The 18,456-nt window shown below is 41.0% G+C and overlaps 2 protein-coding genes across 2 annotated transcripts in view; one reads left to right on the forward strand and one right to left on the reverse strand.

Annotated features, from left to right (window-relative positions):
* LOC134824765 (multiple epidermal growth factor-like domains protein 6) overlaps nucleotides 1–18,456 on the reverse strand; it is a 55,869-nt gene that overhangs the window by 29,442 nt on the left and 7,971 nt on the right. Inside the window, exons 10-17 of the mRNA XM_063836740.1 lie at nucleotides 14,395–14,817; nucleotides 10,271–10,693; nucleotides 9,940–10,080; nucleotides 9,674–9,775; nucleotides 8,825–8,965; nucleotides 3,103–3,229; nucleotides 2,668–2,831; nucleotides 1,947–2,090 (exon numbers count right to left, since the gene is read on the reverse strand). Of these exons, the coding sequence (XP_063692810.1) occupies nucleotides 1,947–2,090; nucleotides 2,668–2,831; nucleotides 3,103–3,229; nucleotides 8,825–8,965; nucleotides 9,674–9,775; nucleotides 9,940–10,080; nucleotides 10,271–10,693; nucleotides 14,395–14,817 (1,665 nt within the window). The remainder of the gene's footprint in view (nucleotides 1–1,946; nucleotides 2,091–2,667; nucleotides 2,832–3,102; nucleotides 3,230–8,824; nucleotides 8,966–9,673; nucleotides 9,776–9,939; nucleotides 10,081–10,270; nucleotides 10,694–14,394; nucleotides 14,818–18,456) is intronic.
* LOC134824987 (gelsolin-like protein 1) overlaps nucleotides 1–18,456 on the forward strand; it is a 96,515-nt gene that overhangs the window by 25,080 nt on the left and 52,979 nt on the right. The window lies entirely within an intron of this gene.

Here is an 18,456-nt window from a genome sequence, read left to right on the forward strand (position 1 = left end):
CTTGAAAAACTCGTAACTACCGTCAAAAAGACACCCAGGAGCCCCATGTGAAAAATGACCGCAATAGTGATATTTGTGGGGCGATTCAGTGTTTCAGGGTCGTCAGATCTATTGGGGGGGGGGGGGGGCTACGCTCTCGAAAATTTACTAAAATTTCGAAATTTTGAAAATTTAATCAAAACGTTGTTTAGTTATAAGGATTCAGATACTAAAATCATCCCGAAACTTAAGATCTCTCAAGTTTTGCACATTCGGAAATTCGGAAAAAAGGTTTTGGCCCAGAAGTTTCAACATTATTGGCAACTATAACATGTATGTATGTATGTTTAACATAGTAACATAGTAACAATAGGGAGAACTAAATGACATACAGTCCCACAGCTGGATTTTATTATCATTTCATTGTTTAATGTTTATGATAATCATGACAGGTCTTTTAACGATTGAACAGATCACTTTCTCATCATCCAAATAATATTTTAAAGTTAATCAATAATAAATAAATTCAGTGAAATTGACACAATGAGGGTGGGCATGACGTCATCTCTACTCTACTCAAGTTTTGCTTTTAATTTAATAAGCTCTCACATCCGCAGAAGCAATTTTGATTATCTAAATTCAAATACGCCCCAGAGTTCCCATCAGGGGGATGGAAGGTTAAATCTAATCAACTTCCTTTTTCAGAATTACTCAACAGTCAACTGCTTGCAGAATCATATAACCTGCTGCAGTGTAATCACATGGTCCGGATCCGTGGGACACTGGTGAGCAGCCTGATGGGCTCTGAGTTTTGGTTAATTCCTTTTTTTGTACATTTTAGAACAATGATAAAAAATGAGAACGAAGTTACTCGGAGTTATCATAATATATCATATCAGGCTGACTACAACATTAAAATTGTGACTAATGATTCAGACAACGTGTTTTTATCATCAGGGGATAGTGGAGTGAAGAGTTATATATGTTTTAGTGGTGTCAACTGTCAATGTTGAGATATAGTTTAAGGAGCGATGGTGCATGTAACCAAGGTTGATTAGTTAACTCTCAAAACTTGACACTTGACAGGGGACAGAGGCTGGTCACGTTGTTACTTCTCACCTACAGGAAGCTAATTTAATAACTTAGAGCTAATATCCTTCCCTCTTGAAGAGAGAGCCTAGGGAAGGAGCTAATTGTTCCTCCGAGTTATGTGAAATCTTGCTGTATATAATATAATGTTGAGTAGCTAAACTGTCCCATGTCTAGTGCAACTGGCCCAACTTGCATGATAATTATAGGAATACTAGAAACCCCGTGGTAACAGGGATGACGTTAGTAGTAGTAGTGTTCTTTGAAAGAAATTACAGACAGACATACTTACAGAAAGAATTATATTATAGATGGTTTTTAGAATTGTATTATAGATGTTCCGATTAAGGCTAGAGTACTGCTCCTACACGAATTCCAAGCACTGGGAGCAGTTCAAAGGTCCTTCACCCGCATGATATCAGGCTGCCAATACTTGAACTACTGGGAAAGACTAAAACTCCTCAACCTCCCATCCCTCCAAAGAAGACGAGAGAGATACATCATTAAAAATACCTGGAAGTTCCTCAATGGCAAAATCACAAATAACATTGAAATGAAGTGCTATCTAAATGATCGCCTTCTTTGAAAATTTGCTCTAACTTTTTTCCCTATCAGATCCAGATTTAAAACTCTTTGGGGTGTTCCTGAGACTATGGACAACACATTCCTGTAGAAAACTGCTTGTCGCAACTAGTTATGTGGCATGGGATTACCAAAAAACTCAACCATTTACTAATTCAGGTCAAAAAGTTTTAAACCCACTGTTTTAAACGAAAATACATAATTGAATAATTGAATAATTGAATTTGAATAATAATTGAATTGAACAAGACCAACAACTGTCAAACAATGTACCCAAATCTCATTAATTGACTAACCTCCATCACATACTGAACCCGCAGGACATATCAAACAGACGATAGAAGCTCGAGGAGAGTACTGACCGTCCGGACAAGCTACTGGGGCAACAGCTGGGTCGCTACACTGAGAGTTTACTGGACATATCTTGCAGTTTTCTCTGCCTGGGGGATGATCAGTGTAAGTACGTATTTGTATGTATTTGTACGTATTTGTACGCATTTGTATGTATTTGTACGTATTTGTATGTATTTGTATGTATTTGTATGTATTTGTACGTACATACTTGTGTTATGATGCGAATCTTGAGTGCGGTAATATACGGTTAGATTTAGAATTCTAATTTACACAGCAAATTAGACAATGATATCACAGATACTTTTGAACTGTTGAAAATTATCCTACCTAATACAATAATAGCTAGTAGCTAGATAAATACCCTTCTTTATAGAACACTAACCTAATATCCAGAGGAACAAGGATAAGGGTTCTCTCTATAACACTAACCTCTCGTATTAGAATAATATCCAGAGGAACAAGGATAAGGGTTCTCTCTATAACACTAACCTTTCGTATTAGAATAATATCCAGAGGGACAAGGATAAGGGTTCTCTATAACACTAACCTCTCGTATTAGAATAATATCCAGAGGGACAAGGATAAGGGTTCTCTTTAACACTAACCTCTCGTATTAGAATAATATCCAGAGGGACAAGGATAAGGGTTCTCTTTAACACTAACCTCTCGTATTAGAATAATATCCAGAGGGACAAGGATAAGGGTTCTCGAGTCCAGCCTTGTTACAGTAATGCCCTTTAGCACACATAGAACATGAAGAGGATCCTGCAGAAGCGTATTCTCCACTGGCACACTCTGCCGGGGCCTCCATCTCGGGGTCAGGACACCTGAAGGAGATAGTGATATATAGTCACGTGACTACCTTAAAAGGAGCTGTGATAACCGCCTGGTTTTCAGTTTAATCGGTTACTGTAGTCAATTCTCTGAGCATGTCTGCTCAAAACTTGATCTTCCTTATTAAAGTTGTACTTCTCTACTTCTAAACATGTATTTATGGCGGTAGGAATAATCACTGGCTTTCAACTGCATGATTCCTGATGACGTCATGAGTCTTTATGACGTCATGAGTCTTGATGACGTCATGATGATATAACTTACTCGAACCCTCCAGGACAGGTCAAACAGAGTGTCTCTCCCTCGGGTGAGTAGGTGGTAGCACTGCAGACTGTCTTACTTGTCTTGCTGCACTTGTAGCCTCCGTCGCATGGTGTACAGGTGGAGGAACCTTGAGGGGAATTTGAATTGATTTGAAAGTTAATAAGGGAAAATAATGTGTACTTATAATATTGAAATGATACAATTTTCGGAAATGTGACAAAGTCGGAAAATTTCTGAGCCGAACGTTTTAGTACTTTAAGAATGTAGGACCCTTGGCTTTGGCAGAGTAAGAAGGCCCTTGGGAAAGTTATCATATTAATATTAATATCAAAGTGACTAAAAAACAACAACATTTACGGTTGACTTTCACTTTGTCGTCACGAGCTAGAGGATAAGGAAAATGATGAAAAAATTTCGAATACAGAAGTTCCATCTTACATATTATTGATAGTTATGTAGGCGAGTACTTTTTCGTTTGGGTATGCAGTATGCATCATAACATCCTCTCAACGAACAGGTCAAGTAACAATTTATGATGCAGAATTAATGAAAGCTGCTACTCAACGACTAAGAATTTATAGCGTTCGACTATATATTCTAAACAGATTGCCTACATTCGTTTCGTTAATCAACATAGCGCGATTGAAAACAAGTTTGAATATTTGTGCACGCAACGAATCTTGATTCAGATTATATTAAATATGCTAAGAAGTAAAATTATAATTTAGGCGCGGAGAAGAATGACACGTTACGGTTAACCCTGACATAACTTTTATTTGGTTAGATTTAACATTCGTTAAAGGTGCTTAATGAAAAACGGTCGATCTAATTTTACTCTTTCAGGAGACATCATCGACTCAATTCTTATTAAATGACAAATTTAATCTGGGCCCCCTTAACTATTCATAAGATATGTATTCTTTGAATCTACAACCAACAGCACCCAAGTTTTCTGCGGTCAGCTGTCCAAACCTGTCTGATCAGCATACTCCCCCCCAGGACACTGATTACAAGACACCTGACCAGGCAGTGAGGTGTGTGTCCCAAAGGGACAAGGTACCAGGGTGGTCATGTTGGAGTCAGGACAGTGGGATCCTGCTGGACATGGTTTGCAGGTCGGACCAACGCCTGTGAGGGGTGGTGGTAAGCGTGTAAGGGGTTGTAGAATAAAGAGATGTAGACTTTCGTTCGACCAGTGATTATGATGATGCTGTACTTAAATTGGATTGTGTGAACGTCAGCCAAGTATAATATCTTGAAATTGAAAAGAAACAACAAAAATATCGCTGGAATTATGTAATTAAGTTTCAGAAAACCTGGAACGTCCGAGTAGGTACCAGGTGGACAGCTGAGACAAGACATTGCTCCAGACTCCGAGAAGGTGCCATTAGGACACCCAACCATCAATCCTTCATCACACTTACTTCCTGCTTCGCAAACTTGGCAGGAAGTAGCCCCTTCAGTTTCACTGTATGTCCCTCCTGGACACTGTAGACAACTTGAACTTTTACTGGGGGAGTAGAATCCCTCTTCACATATTGTTTGTGTTATTGTGGTACATTTGTGACCAGCTAAACAATCTGTACATATACTTGAGTTGGAGCCTGAATAAGTTCCAGATTCACATTGAAAACATTGAGAACTTCCTTCTGGTGAATAAGATCCAGCAGCACAAACTGTTTTTAATCCTTTCTGACATTTGCTTCCAGCTTCACAGGGTTTACAAGATTCTGATGCCTCACTGTCCGAGTAAGTACCATTCGGACAGACACTACAAGATGTACTCTTTACACTCGAATAGTAGCCCACTCCGCAAGCAACCTCAGCACTTGAACTGCACACGTAACCCGCCCTGCACTCGGTACAAACACTCGATCCAGCAGATTTGGAGAACGTCCCCGCTTCGCAGCTATAACATTTAGAACTGCCTTCATGAGAGTAGAATCCTACCTCACAGACTGTCTGGGTAGTACTACTACACTTGTGACCTTCCAAACAACCAGTACAAGAGCTGGAATTGGAGGCAGAATAAGTTCCAGATTCACATTGGAAACACTGCGAGGTTCCTTCAGTTGAATAATATCCAGCCTCACAAACTGTCATAACACCTTTTTCACACTTACTCCCTGCCTTGCAGACTTCACATGAATCAGCCCCTTCAACATCACTGTAAGTACCATCAGGACAGAGAGAACATTTATCACTCCTGCCCTGAGAATAGGAACCTTTCTCACAGTTAGTTTGTTTGGTTGAGGAACACTGGTTACCGGGGGAACATTCAGTACATGAATCAGACCCAGGTGTAGGACTGTAGGTACCTGAGTTACAAGGGATACAGCTGGAACTTTTACTGAGGGAGTAAAATCCCGCCTCACATATTGTTTGTGTTGTTGTGGTACATTTGTGACCTGCTGAACAATCAGTACATATACTTGAGTTGGAACCTGAATAAGTTCCAGATTCACATTGAAAACATTGAGAACTTCCTTCTAGTGAATAAGATCCAGCAGCACAAACTGTTTTCAATCCTCTCTGACATTTGCTTCCAGCTTCACAGGATTTACAAGATTCTGATTCCTCACTGTCCGAATAAGTACCATTTGGACAGACACTACAAGATGTACTCTTTACACTCGAATAGTAGCCCACTCCGCAAGCAACCTCAGCACTCAAACTGCACTCGTAACCCGCCCTGCACTCGGTACAAACACTTGATCCAGCAGACTTGGAGAATGTTCCTGCTTCACAGCTATAACATTTAGAACTGCCTTCAGGAGAGTAGAATCCTACCTCACAGACTGTCTGGGTAGTACTACTACACTTGTGACCTTCCAAACAACCAGTACAAGAGCTGGAATTGGAGGCAGAATAAGTTCCAGATTCACATTGGAAACACTGCGAGGTTCCTTCAGTTGAATAATATCCAGCCTCACAAACTGTCATAACACCTTTTTCACACTTACTCCCTGCCTTGCAGACTTCACATGAATCAGCCCCTTCAACATCACTGTAAGTACCATCAGGACAGAGAGAACATTTATCACTCCTGCCCTGAGAATAGGAACCTTTCTCGCAGCTGATTTGTTTGGTTGAGGAACACTGGTTACCGGGTGAACATTCAGTACATGAATCAGACCCGGGTGTAGGACTGTAGGTACCTGAGTTACAAGGGATACAGCTGGAACTTTTACTGGGGGAGTAGAGTCCCGCCTCACATATTGTTTGTGTTGTTGTGGTACATTTGTGACCTGCTGAACAATCAGTACATATACTTGAGTTGGAACCTGAATAAGTTCCAGATTCACATTGAAAACATTGAGAATTTCCTTCTGGTGAATAAGTTCCAGCAGCACAAACTGTTTTTAATCCTTTCTCACATTTGCTTCCAGCTTCACAGGGTTTACAAGATTCTGATGCCTCACTGTCCGAGTAAGTACCATTTGGACAGACACTACAAGATGTACTCTTTACACTCGAATAGTAGCCCACTCCGCAAGCAACCTCAGCACTCGAACTGCACTCGTAACCCGCCCTGCACTCGGTACAAACATTCGATCCAGCAGATTTGGAGAACGTCCCTGCTTCACAGCTAAAACATTCAGCATTGCCTTCAGGAGAATAAAATCCTGCCTCACAGACTTCCATAGCTCCTTCATCACACTTACTTCCTGCTTCACAAACTTTACAGGAGACAGCCCCTTTAGTTTCACTGTATGTCCCTCCTGGACATTGTAGACAAATTGAACTTTTACTGGGGGAGTAGAATCCCGCCTCACATATTGTTTGTGTTGTTGTGGTACATTTGTGACCTGCTAAACAATCTGTACATATACTTGAGTTGGAACCTGAATAAGTTCCAGATTCACATTGAAAACATTGAGAATTTCCTTCTGGTGAATAAGTTCCAGCAGCACAAACTGTTTTTAATCCTTTCTCACATTTGCTTCCAGCTTCACAGGGTTTACAAGATTCTGATGCCTCACTGTCCGAGTAAGTACCATTTGGACAGACACTACAAGATGTACTCTTTACACTCGAATAGTAGCCCACTCCGCAAGCAACCTCAGCACTCGAACTGCACTTGTAACCCGCCCTGCACTCGGTACAAACACTCGATCCAGCAGATTTGGAGAACGTCCCCGCTTCGCAGCTATAACATTTAGAACTGCCTTCATGAGAGTAGAATCCTACCTCACAGACTGTCTGAGTAGTACTACTACACTTGTGACCTTCCAAACAACCAGTACAAGAGCTGGAATTGGAGGCAGAATAAGTTCCAGATTCACATTGGAAACACCGCGAGGTTCCTTCAGTTGAATAATATCCAGCCTCACAAACTGTAATAACACCATTTTCACACTTACTCCCTGCCTTGCAGACTTCACATGAATCAGCCCCTTCAACATCACTGTAAGTACCATCAGGACAGAGAGAACATTTATCACTCCTGCCCTGAGAATAGGAACCTTTCTCACAGTTAGTTTGTTTGGTTGAGGAACACTGGTTACCGGGGGAACATTCAGTACATGAATCAGACCCAGGTGTAGGACTGTAGGTACCTGAGTTACAAGGGATACAGCTGGAACTTTTACTGGGGGAGTAGAGTCCCGCCTCACATATTGTTTGTGTTGTTGTGGTACATTTGTGACCTGCTGAACAATCAGTACATATACTTGAGTTGGAACCTGAATAAGTTCCAGATTCACATTGAAAACATCGAGAACTTCCTTCTGGTGAATAAGTTCCAGCAGCACAAACTGTTTTTAATCCTTTCTGACATTTGCTTCCAGCTTCACAGGGTTTACAAGATTCTGATGCCTCACTGTCCGAGTAAGTACCATTCGGACAGACACTACAAGATGTACTCTTTACACTCGAATAGTAGCCCACTCCGCAAGCAACCTCAGCACTCGAACTGCACTCGTAACCCGCCCTGCACTCGGTACAAACACTCGAATTTGTAGCGGAATATGTGCCGGCTTCACACTGAAAACAGTGAGAATTTCCCTGGGGGGAGTAGTACCCAGCATTGCACACTTCTGTAGTCCCGTCCTCACATTTGCTGCCAGCTTTGCAAACTACACATTGTTCTGTTTTATCTTCTGAAATATGTAACTGGTCACGCAATTAAATGAAAAGCTATAAATAGGCTGAAAAACTGTGTAATCCCAATAATTTTGAGTACCTCCAGCTACGTTTGGGATGTTCAGCAAATATTGCACCAAATCTCTAAAAGTATTGAGTTTTATACCTCGTTTCAAGCAGTAACAGCAGTTGTCATCGTATGTTAAACCGCTGTATCGGAAGCATTCGACGTACAATATAGATATCAAAATCGTAAATAACGTTCCAGCAAACAAAAGCAAAAAGCAAAAAGCAAACATCTGATCATCAAACACTTCTCAGAAATACACCACAAACTGAACGAAACGTCCAGAATTTCAGCAAGCTTTCTGCCTCGCTATCTGGTCTTATGGAAAGTCCCGCTGCAAAACAGCCAAATGGCAACAATAAAACTAAATTTGTTTGCATTAGTACACTCAATTTTACCGATATTAATTGTTTATAAGCGCGGGTACAGATTAGCGCAGACAGTGTTCATAAAATGAACGGAAATTCCACTTCAAATACTCAAAGAAGCTTACACAATGCGCACATTGGTACACGCAAAAAGTGCTCCAAAACTTTATAAAATCAGCGGACCTCATGATTTCCCTCTTACCTTTCTGGTCAGCGTAGTATCCAGGATCACAAGAACTACATGTTTTAGCTCCTTCTCCGCTGAACGTTCCTTTGGGACATTTGGTGATCCCTCCGTTCTGACATTTGTACCCGGCTGTACAGGACTGACAGGATACTTGGCCTGGAATTAGCAGAATTAACATAACTTTTAAAACTTAATTAGTTTTTTATTTGAATTTAATCAATTCCTTTGTTAATAATAATTAATGAGGGGTGGTAACTACCCTAAAAATTTAAATTATATCGATTTATCACGTCTAAGAGATGATTTGAGTCGATTAAATCGATCTGGTTATTTAATTTTTAATACACAAATGACGCACTATAATTATCATTCAGACTAATTACCATTCAAACTACTCATTCAAATGACATGCTAAAATGAGGATGCTTGGTTAAACTAAAAGAATTATCAGCGCAGATAGCATAGCGTAGTTCGACCACGTGCAATTACAATACCACAATACACGACGTTTATTTGAGTTCATTGACTACATGGTGTTTCACAAATCACGCCAATAAGAATTGGTATAAGATATACAAGATCAGCAAGATTTACGGACAAGTCACAAGCTCAGAAACCTGATCCAATGAAGGTTTACCCTGTAGGGTGTTAGTTAGGTTATTTACTTTCTTGTTATAATGCTGAAAACTATAAGAAACTTTAAAACTCAATAAAAATGATTTCTTTCAGTCAATTGTTATCGAATTATTGGGAAAGTATAAACCTGATGCCAAAGTAACCTGTTTTGGCAACTTAGTAACCTGGTAACCTAGCAACCTGGCAACATGGTAACTTGACAACCTGGTAACCTGGCAACCTGGTAACCTGGAGGTGTAGAATCAGGTGAGTTGGTGAATGTCCCGTCAGGACACATACAAGATCCCAGTAGCGAGTTGAAATCAGGACAGTCAGAACAATCGGGAGAGGCTGAGAAAGAGTTCACTAATCAAATATTACTCACTTTATCATACATAGTTTGTTGTGACTCTTTCATTCGGTGCGCTGCAGTTAAAAATTTCAACTAAATTCAACAGAAGTACAAATATATCTTAAAACAGTAAAGGTAAATGAAACCACCATCTAACTGAAACCTGAAACGTTGTTGGAGGTACCATAGGGACACAGTTGACAAGAAGCACTTCCCTGTAGAGCAAAGGAACCAGGTTCACAGATAGTTCTCGCCCCTCCTACACACTTGTAACCTTCATCACATGGGAGACACGTGCTAGAACCTGATTAATCGGACAAGTCGGGAGTTAAAAACTTTACAACCATGTGAGTATGGGGTAAAATCTTGATGACCTTAAGTAATAAGTGCGTAACAAATTTTCATCGGTCTACTTCACTACTTTAGAAATAATATATCGAACAACTTTTATCCAATCCCAGAATAAAACCTAAATATAACAAAGGATATCTAACCAGTTTCGTTAGAGTAAGTTCCGTCCAAACAAAGAGAACACTGAGAACTGAACTCCGGAGAGAAATACCCCTCCCCACACACTATCTTCTCTGACTCAGTACACTCGTACCCTCCCGGACACCCCAAACAGGACACAGCCCCACTGGACGGACTGTAACTTCCTCCCGGACACTCTAAACACGTGGTACTTCTTCCAGGAGCGTAGTGGCCCGCACTACAGGGGGTGGAGGTGGTAGTGTTACACATGTGACCTTCCTCACATTCCTCACACGTGGTAGTGCCAGGGGAGGGGGCCAGGGTTCCTGCCTCGCACGGGAAACAGACACCACTCCCTTCTGGAGCGTAGGTTCCCGGGGTACACTCTGTTTTTATACCTCCACTACATTTGCTACCTGCCTCACAGCTTGTACACGTGCTCTGACCTGATGGGATATGAGGGTGAGGGTTTTATAAAAACTGTAAATTGGGAAGACGATTTAGACATGTATTTTGAAAGCTCCTGCTAATACTCTAATACAATCTTTTCGTATCACTTATATGTTTTAAATAATCCCCCTCCAAGTAATTGGGAGCTGGGACTATACTTTCGCTTACAGGCGTGTTATAAGCTACAGTCTTACTAAGAAAGATAGAAGATAAGGAAGTTAATAGTGGAATGCCTACCTATGGAGAAAATTTGAGAATGTTAAGAATAATAAGCAGCTATAGGATATCATGCTGCAGAATTATATGTTTGACTGGGCAAGGTACCTACCTACTCAATAACCATTTTAGGGAGATTTGTGAAAATTAAATTATGAGTTTTTTAAATCCACAGTCGTACTATGCTTAGAGCATTTGTCTTACTTTTTTGATGCCCGCTATGATACTTTCATTATTACTTCTACTTTTTGGGTTCAACCTAATTAATGGAACAAGTAAGTTATTACATATTAGGCAAATCAAAATCTCTACACATATCAGTATCATTATTTTCTAATGATTTTTCAAGAATACCCTATTTTTAGTCGATATTTAATGAGTAGTGCGAGATCTCCAGACTTCTCAAACATCATGTCTATTCTACGAAATAGTCCTTGCTGTTTATTATTAAAGGCAGTTCACGAAACTAATTCTACAGGCCTGCCTCTTTGTACTGAGACTCAATATTTTGACAAAAATTCTCCAAATTTTTCCAAGACAATTAGAGAAATGATTAAAAACTGAAATAAATACCCTGGTTGACTATCATCTTAACGAGTAATTTGTAATGGTCTGTCAAACAAGAGTACTACATTTCAGATGAAGCCGAGTACCATCTTGTTAGAGGTGACGGTAGTGTGATAACAGGAGAGGAAGGAGGACTGCTACTCTATGGTGATGTTAAAGTGTGCAGTTATGATTATGACATTAACAGCCGCTCAGCTCTTCTCCTGTGTCAAGAAATGGGATTTGACTCTGCACTTGTTGGGGGAACCGCATCATGCACTCTCGGATCCTCTAGTTATTGTGTGAGATGTTCCTATGGTCCTTGTAGAAAATGTTATGCTAGTGAAAGCTGTACTTCGAATCGATGTATATATTTAAAATGCCGCCTATCATGTCCCCCAGGAATGTATCTGAACTATGGAACATGTGTGTATTGTCCTGTCAATACCTTCAAAGCGACTAAAGGAAGGCAGACTTCGTGCACTGCGTGTCCTCACGGAGCCACTTCATTACTTGGTTCTTCAGATTCTTCAGACTGTGTTTGTGATGCGGGTTTGTTCCTGAACGGAAGATTGTGTGAACAATGTTCTGAAGGATCCATAAGCCAAGAAGGCGCTACAACTTGTGTGGAATGTCCTTCACAATCTGATTACGAGGGGACATCATGTGTCTGCCCGGCTGGAGAAACATGGAGTTGGGACAATTCTACCAGTGGTACTTGTAGACCTTGCTCTGCAGGAACGTACAGTAACCTGACTGCAACATGCACCATGTGCCCACCAGGAACGACATCTCTTGTTGGTGCAGATCACTGTCTTTGTCCTGCTGGAAAGTTTTGGTCCGAAGACAACTCAGACTGTGAAGAATGTGAGGAGACGATCCAGAATGAAAGATCGTGTAAACTCTGTCCTGAAGGATCCATAAGCCAAGAAGGCGCTACAACTTGTGTGGAATGTCCTTCACAATCTGATCATGAGGGGACATCATGTGTCTGCCCGGCTGGAGAAACATGGAGTTGGGACAATTCTGCCAGTGGGTCTTGTAGACCTTGCTCTGCGGGAACGTACAGTAACCTGACTACATCGTGTACCATGTGCACACCTGGAACGACATCTCTTGTTGGTGCAGATCACTGTCTTTGCCCAGCTGGAAAGTTTTGGTCCAAAGAAAACTCAAACTGTGAAGATTGTGAAGTCCAATCTGTTAGTGAAGCAGGAAGTTTGAAATGTCGAGCATGTCCACCAGGTTCCACCGCCAACCTAGGAAAAACATTCTGCACTTGTCCATCTGGGATGATTTGGAACTGGAGTGAATATGGACTGGAATCCTGTGAGTCTGTTCCTCAAAAAGTCACATCTTTATCTGCAACCCTTGTTCCAGTAATTGTATCTGTAGCCCTGGCCATCATCTGCATCTCACTTGTTGTTCTACTCATCATGGAAAGAAGAAAGAAACCAGGACCAAGAAATACCCTAACTAGAGTAGTCTACAACAGAGATGCAGGTGTAGAAATGTTTGAAGATCAACAAACCCCTGCAACTCTAACCATACCCAGCCAGTATCAAGATATCCAATTTGAAGATAACCAAGATGTGAACCCAATACAGATCGAAGATAAAGAATATAGTGTCTTGGGTGCAAGTGGAGTTGGTCGCCTCTCTGATAAAAGCAAAACGGACGTGGAGGGTATATACAGTGAGCCTTGGCAAAGATCAACATCTGAAGAAGAAGAAGATGATGTTTATGATACGATGGAACTCGGAGACCCGATCAAGTACAACAAGGATATACCAAGGCAGGTGGAGGATGGTGTTTACAACGTCTTGAATGAGTCTGTAGCTGGTCCCTCTGTTCCTTGGCAAACATCTAAACTGGCAGAAGTGAAGGAAGATGGCATTTATAACACACTTGACCACTAATACAACTGGAATGCTTTTAAAACATTTGATTTATGTTAAGATATGGAAAAGAAACCAAGTATGATAGCATTTCTAGGATGGACAATCATAAGAACACTGAAGCTCTACTGAAAGACAAAACTGTTAACTGAGTACTTCTACTCGTATGGTTGAGTAAAAGCTGTGATTTCATAAGACTGCTGCGAACCCTTGTACTGTAAATATCATTAACTCGATAATTAGTTTAATTCTTATTTAGGGCTTAGAGTGGCCAAATTAATTTCTAGCAGCATTGCATTCCCGGCTGAACTCAATTATTATATGTGTAACTATTATAGTGAAACAATTTAGAAACGATAGGAACTTTGTACATCTTTTACTAAACGTATTATTGATAAGAGGCCTGGTAATGATTGGATTAATTTTGATCTGTATTTTGATTTGTTAAACTTATGAGCAATTTTCTAAAAAACTACCGATCCTAAATCGGTGCACTATAGTGCTTATCAGTGGCGTAACGAAAGGCCCTGCTGACCCCGCTGTGCAGGGGGGCGCCGTCTTAGGGGGGCGCCAAATCGTCGTTTGAATGTGGGACAATTTCGAAAACATAACTAAAGTACTAGCAAAACTGCGCGTTTTGCTCTAGATACACACTATTTTAGAGATTTTACCGGCGTATTCTCTAAAATCACCTAATTTGTTCAATTTTAGGGAGGGGCACCAAAAGGGGAGGGCCGAGGGGGCGCCAACAGGGGGGCGCTTTTTTCGGCAGGGGGGCGCCAACAGGCAACGTTACGCCACTGGTGCTTATCTGTGTTGGTTACTGGAAATAAACGAACAGTTTCGTTAAAAGTCAATATTTGTCTTTGTTTATTATTCATATTTAGTGTTGTATGCGAAATGTTGGCTTTGTTATTCTAAATTTCATTAAAATGAGAAAAGAGTTTGACTTTTCCCTTTTCTACAAACTTCAAATAAAATAAAAATCAACATGACTCTCTAAAACTTAAATGTAAGTAAGATATCTATTATCTAACCAGTTTCGTTAGAGTAAGTTCCGTCCAAACAAAGAGAACACTGAGAACTGAACTGCGGAGAGAAATACCCCTCCCCACAAACTATCTTCTCTGACTCAGTACACTCGTACCCTCCCGGACACCCCAAACAGGACACAGCCCCACTGGACGGACTGTAACTTCCTCCCGGACACTCTAAACACGTGGTACTTCTTCCAGGAGCGTAGTGGCCCGCACTACAGGGGGTGGAGGTGGTAGTGTTACACATGTGACCTTCCTCACATTCCTCACACGTGGTAGTGCCAGGGGAGGGGGCCAGGGTTCCTGCCTCGCACGGGAAACAGACACCACTCCCTTCTGGAGCGTAGGTTCCCGAGGTACACTCTGTTTTTATCCCTCCACTACATTTGCTACCTGCGTCACATCTGGTACATGTATTCTGACCTGATGGGATATGAGGGTGGGGGTTTTATAAAAACTGTAAATTGGGAGCTGGGATTATTCTTTCGCTTACAGGCGTGTAAGCTACAGTCTTACTAAGAAAGATAGAAGATAAGGAAGTGAATGCTGGACTGCCCACCTATGGAGGAAATTTTGAGAAAAATTTAATAAAACAAATATTTTAATAAAACAAATATTTATTTTTACGGCACAATCAAACAATATCAATAATAAATAAATCAGGGGAGGTTTGAAGAGGTTTCAAGTGCCGAAGGCCACTGCTTATCTTTAGGATTTGAGAGTGACCTGTGCTTGAAACCCCCTCAACCATCCACTACGTCAATATAAAACTTATTATACAAATATAGAAAAATATAATTATCTAAGCTAAAATTGCTTATTGGTCTAGTTTGGTGACATAGGAGAGCCCAGTTGAGTTTTAGTTTAGGTTTATGTTTTAAATCATAGTTTGAAAGGTTAGCCATGTTTCATGGCAGAGAGAGATATCATGTGTGCAGAGCCGTACCAGATGTAGAATTTGAGATATAATATAGATTAGTTACCATATATTAGGGTCACCTCGATTTTGGAGGGATAGCAAGTGCTTTTTAAGGTTAGATTTAATAAGTAAGACAAATGCGCTAAATTAAGAATAACAAGCAGATAGGATATCATGCTGCAGAATTATATGTTTGACTGGGCAAGGTACCTACTCAATATTCATTTTAGGGAGATTTGTGAAAAATTAAATTATGAGTTTTCTAAATCCACAGTCGTACTATGCTTAGCGCATTTGTCTTACTTTTCTGATGCCCGCTATGATACTTTCATTATTACTTCTACTTTTTGGGTTCAACCTAATCAATGGAACAAGTAAGTTACTACATATTAGGAAAATCAAAATCTCTACACATATCAGTATCATTATTTTCTAATGATTTTTCAAGAATACCCTATTTATAGTCGATATTTAATGAGTAGTGCGAGATTAAACAAAATATTTTACAAAATAGTCCTTGCTGATTATTACTTAAGGCAGTTCACGAAACTAATTTTACAGGCCTGCCTCTTTGTACTGAGACTCAATATTTTGACAAAAATTCTCCAAATTTTTCCAAGACAATTTAGAGAAATGATTAAAAACTGACATTGATACCCTGGTGGACTATCATCTTAACAAGTAATTTGTAATGGTCTGTTAAAAGAGTACTACATTTCAGATGAAGCCGAGTACCATCTTGTTAGAGATGACGGTAGTGTGATAACGGGAGAGGAAAGAGGACTGCTATTCTATGGTGTTGAAGAGGTGTGCATCCCTTACTCCTTTAGCAGCCGCTCAGCAGTTCTTAAGTGTCAAGAAATGGGATTTGACTCTGCACTTGTTTGGGTAACCACATCATGCACTCGCGGATCCTCCAATTATTGTGTGAGATGTTCCTATCATTCTTGTAGAAAATGTTATGCTAGTGAAAGTTGTACTTCGAATCGATGTATATATTTAAGATGCCGCCTATCATGTCCCCCAGGAATGTATCTGAACTATGAAACATGTGTATATTGTCCTGTCAATACCTTCAAAGCGACTAAAGGAAGACAGACTTCGTGCACTGCGTGTCCTCACGGAGCCACTTCATTACTTGGTTCTTCAGATTCTTCAGACTGTGTTTGTGATGCGGGTTTGTTCCTGAACGGAAGATTGTGTGAACAATGTTCTGAAGGATCCATAAGCCAAGAAGGCGCTACAACTTGTGTGGAATGTCCTTCACAATCTGATTACGAGGAGACATCATGTGTCTGCCCGGCTGGAGAAACATGGAGTTGGGACAATTCTACCAGTGGGTCTTGTAGACCTTGCTCTGAAGGAACGTACAGTAACCTGACTGCAACATGCACCATGTGCTCACCAGGAACGACATCTCTTGTTGGCGCGGATCACTGTCTTTGTCCTGTTGGAACATTCTGGTCCGAAGACAACTCAAGCTGCGAAGATTGTCAAGTCAAGTCTGTGAATCAAACAGGAAGTTTTAAATGTCAGTGTCCTGCAGGAGCTTTATGGAATGGGGGTGGCACAAATGATGGGTTCTGTAAACAATGTCCATCTGGAACGTACAGAACAGAAGCAATGTCCACCTGTAGAACTTGCCCTACTGGTTTAACATCTACAATAGGATCTGATCACTGCACCTGTAAGGGTGGGTGCTTTTGGAACGGAAGTTCATGTGAACAATGTTCTGAAGGATCCATAAGCCAAGAAGGCGCTACAACTTGTGTGGAATGTCCTTCACAATCTGATTACGAAGGGACATCATGTGTCTGCCCGGCTGGAGAAACATGGAGTTGGGACAATTCTACCAGTGGGTCTTGTAGACCTTGCTCTGAAGGAACGTACAGTAACCTGACTGCAACATGCACCATGTGCTCACCAGGAACGACATCTCTTGTTGGCGCGGATCACTGTCTTTGTCCTGTTGGAACATTCTGGTCCGAAGACAACTCAAGCTGCGAAGATTGTCAAGTCAAGTCTGTGAATCAAACAGGAAGTTTTAAATGTCAGTGTCCTGCAGGAGCTTTATGGAATGGGGGTGGCACAAATGATGGGTTCTGTAAACAATGTCCATCTGGAACGTACAGAACAGAAGCAATGTCCACCTGTAGAACTTGCCCTACTGGTTTAACATCTACAATAGGATCTGATCACTGCACCTGTAAGGGTGGGTGCTTTTGGAACGGAAGTTCATGTGAACAATGTTCTGAAGGATCCATAAGCCAAGAAGGCGCTACAACTTGTGTGGAATGTCCTTCAAAATCTGATTACGAGAGGACATCGTGTGCCTGTCCGGCTGGAGAAACATGGAGTTGGGACAATTCTTCCAGCGGTTCTTGTCGACCTTGCTCTGCAGGAACGTACAGCAACCTGACTGCAACATGCACCATGTGCACACCAGGAACGACATCTCTTGTTGGTGCGGATCACTGTTTTTGTCCAGCTGGAAAGTTTTGGTCCAAAGAAAACTCAAGCTGCGAAGATTGCGAAGCCCAATCTGTAAGTCAAGCAGGAAGTTTGGAATATCGAGCATGTCCACCAGGTTCCACCGCCAACCTAGGAAAAACATTCTGCACTTGTCCAACTGGAATGGTTTGGATTGAATATGGACTGGAATCCTGTGAGTCTGTTCCTCAAAAAGTCACACCCCTTTCTGCAACCCTTATACCAGTTATCGTATCTGCAGTCGTAGTCCTGGTTATCATCTGCATCTCCCTTCTCGTACTTCTCATCATAGAAAAAAGGAAGAAATCAAGACAAAGAATTACTACAACAGTAGTCTACAATAGAGAGGCAGGTGTAGAAATGCTTGAAGATCAACAAAACCGGGCAACCCTAACCATGAATAAAGAATACTGTGTCTTGGGTGCAAGTGGAGTTGGTCGTTCCTTTGATAAAAGCAAAAATAATGTGGAGGATCTTATTGTTTATGAAACGATTGAACTCGGAGACCCAATCAAGTACAACAATGACGGACCAAGGCAGGTGGAGGATGGTGTTTACAACGTCTTGGGAGATTCTGTAGCTGGTTCCTCTGTTCCTTGGCAAACATCTACACTGGCAGAAGTGAAGGAAGATGGCGTTTATAACACACTTAA

The sequence above is a fragment of the Bolinopsis microptera genome, chromosome 13, assembly GCF_026151205.1.
Source record: "Bolinopsis microptera isolate Bmic1 chromosome 13, MBARI_Bmic_1.0, whole genome shotgun sequence".
Lineage (NCBI taxonomy): Eukaryota > Metazoa > Ctenophora > Tentaculata > Lobata > Bolinopsidae > Bolinopsis > Bolinopsis microptera.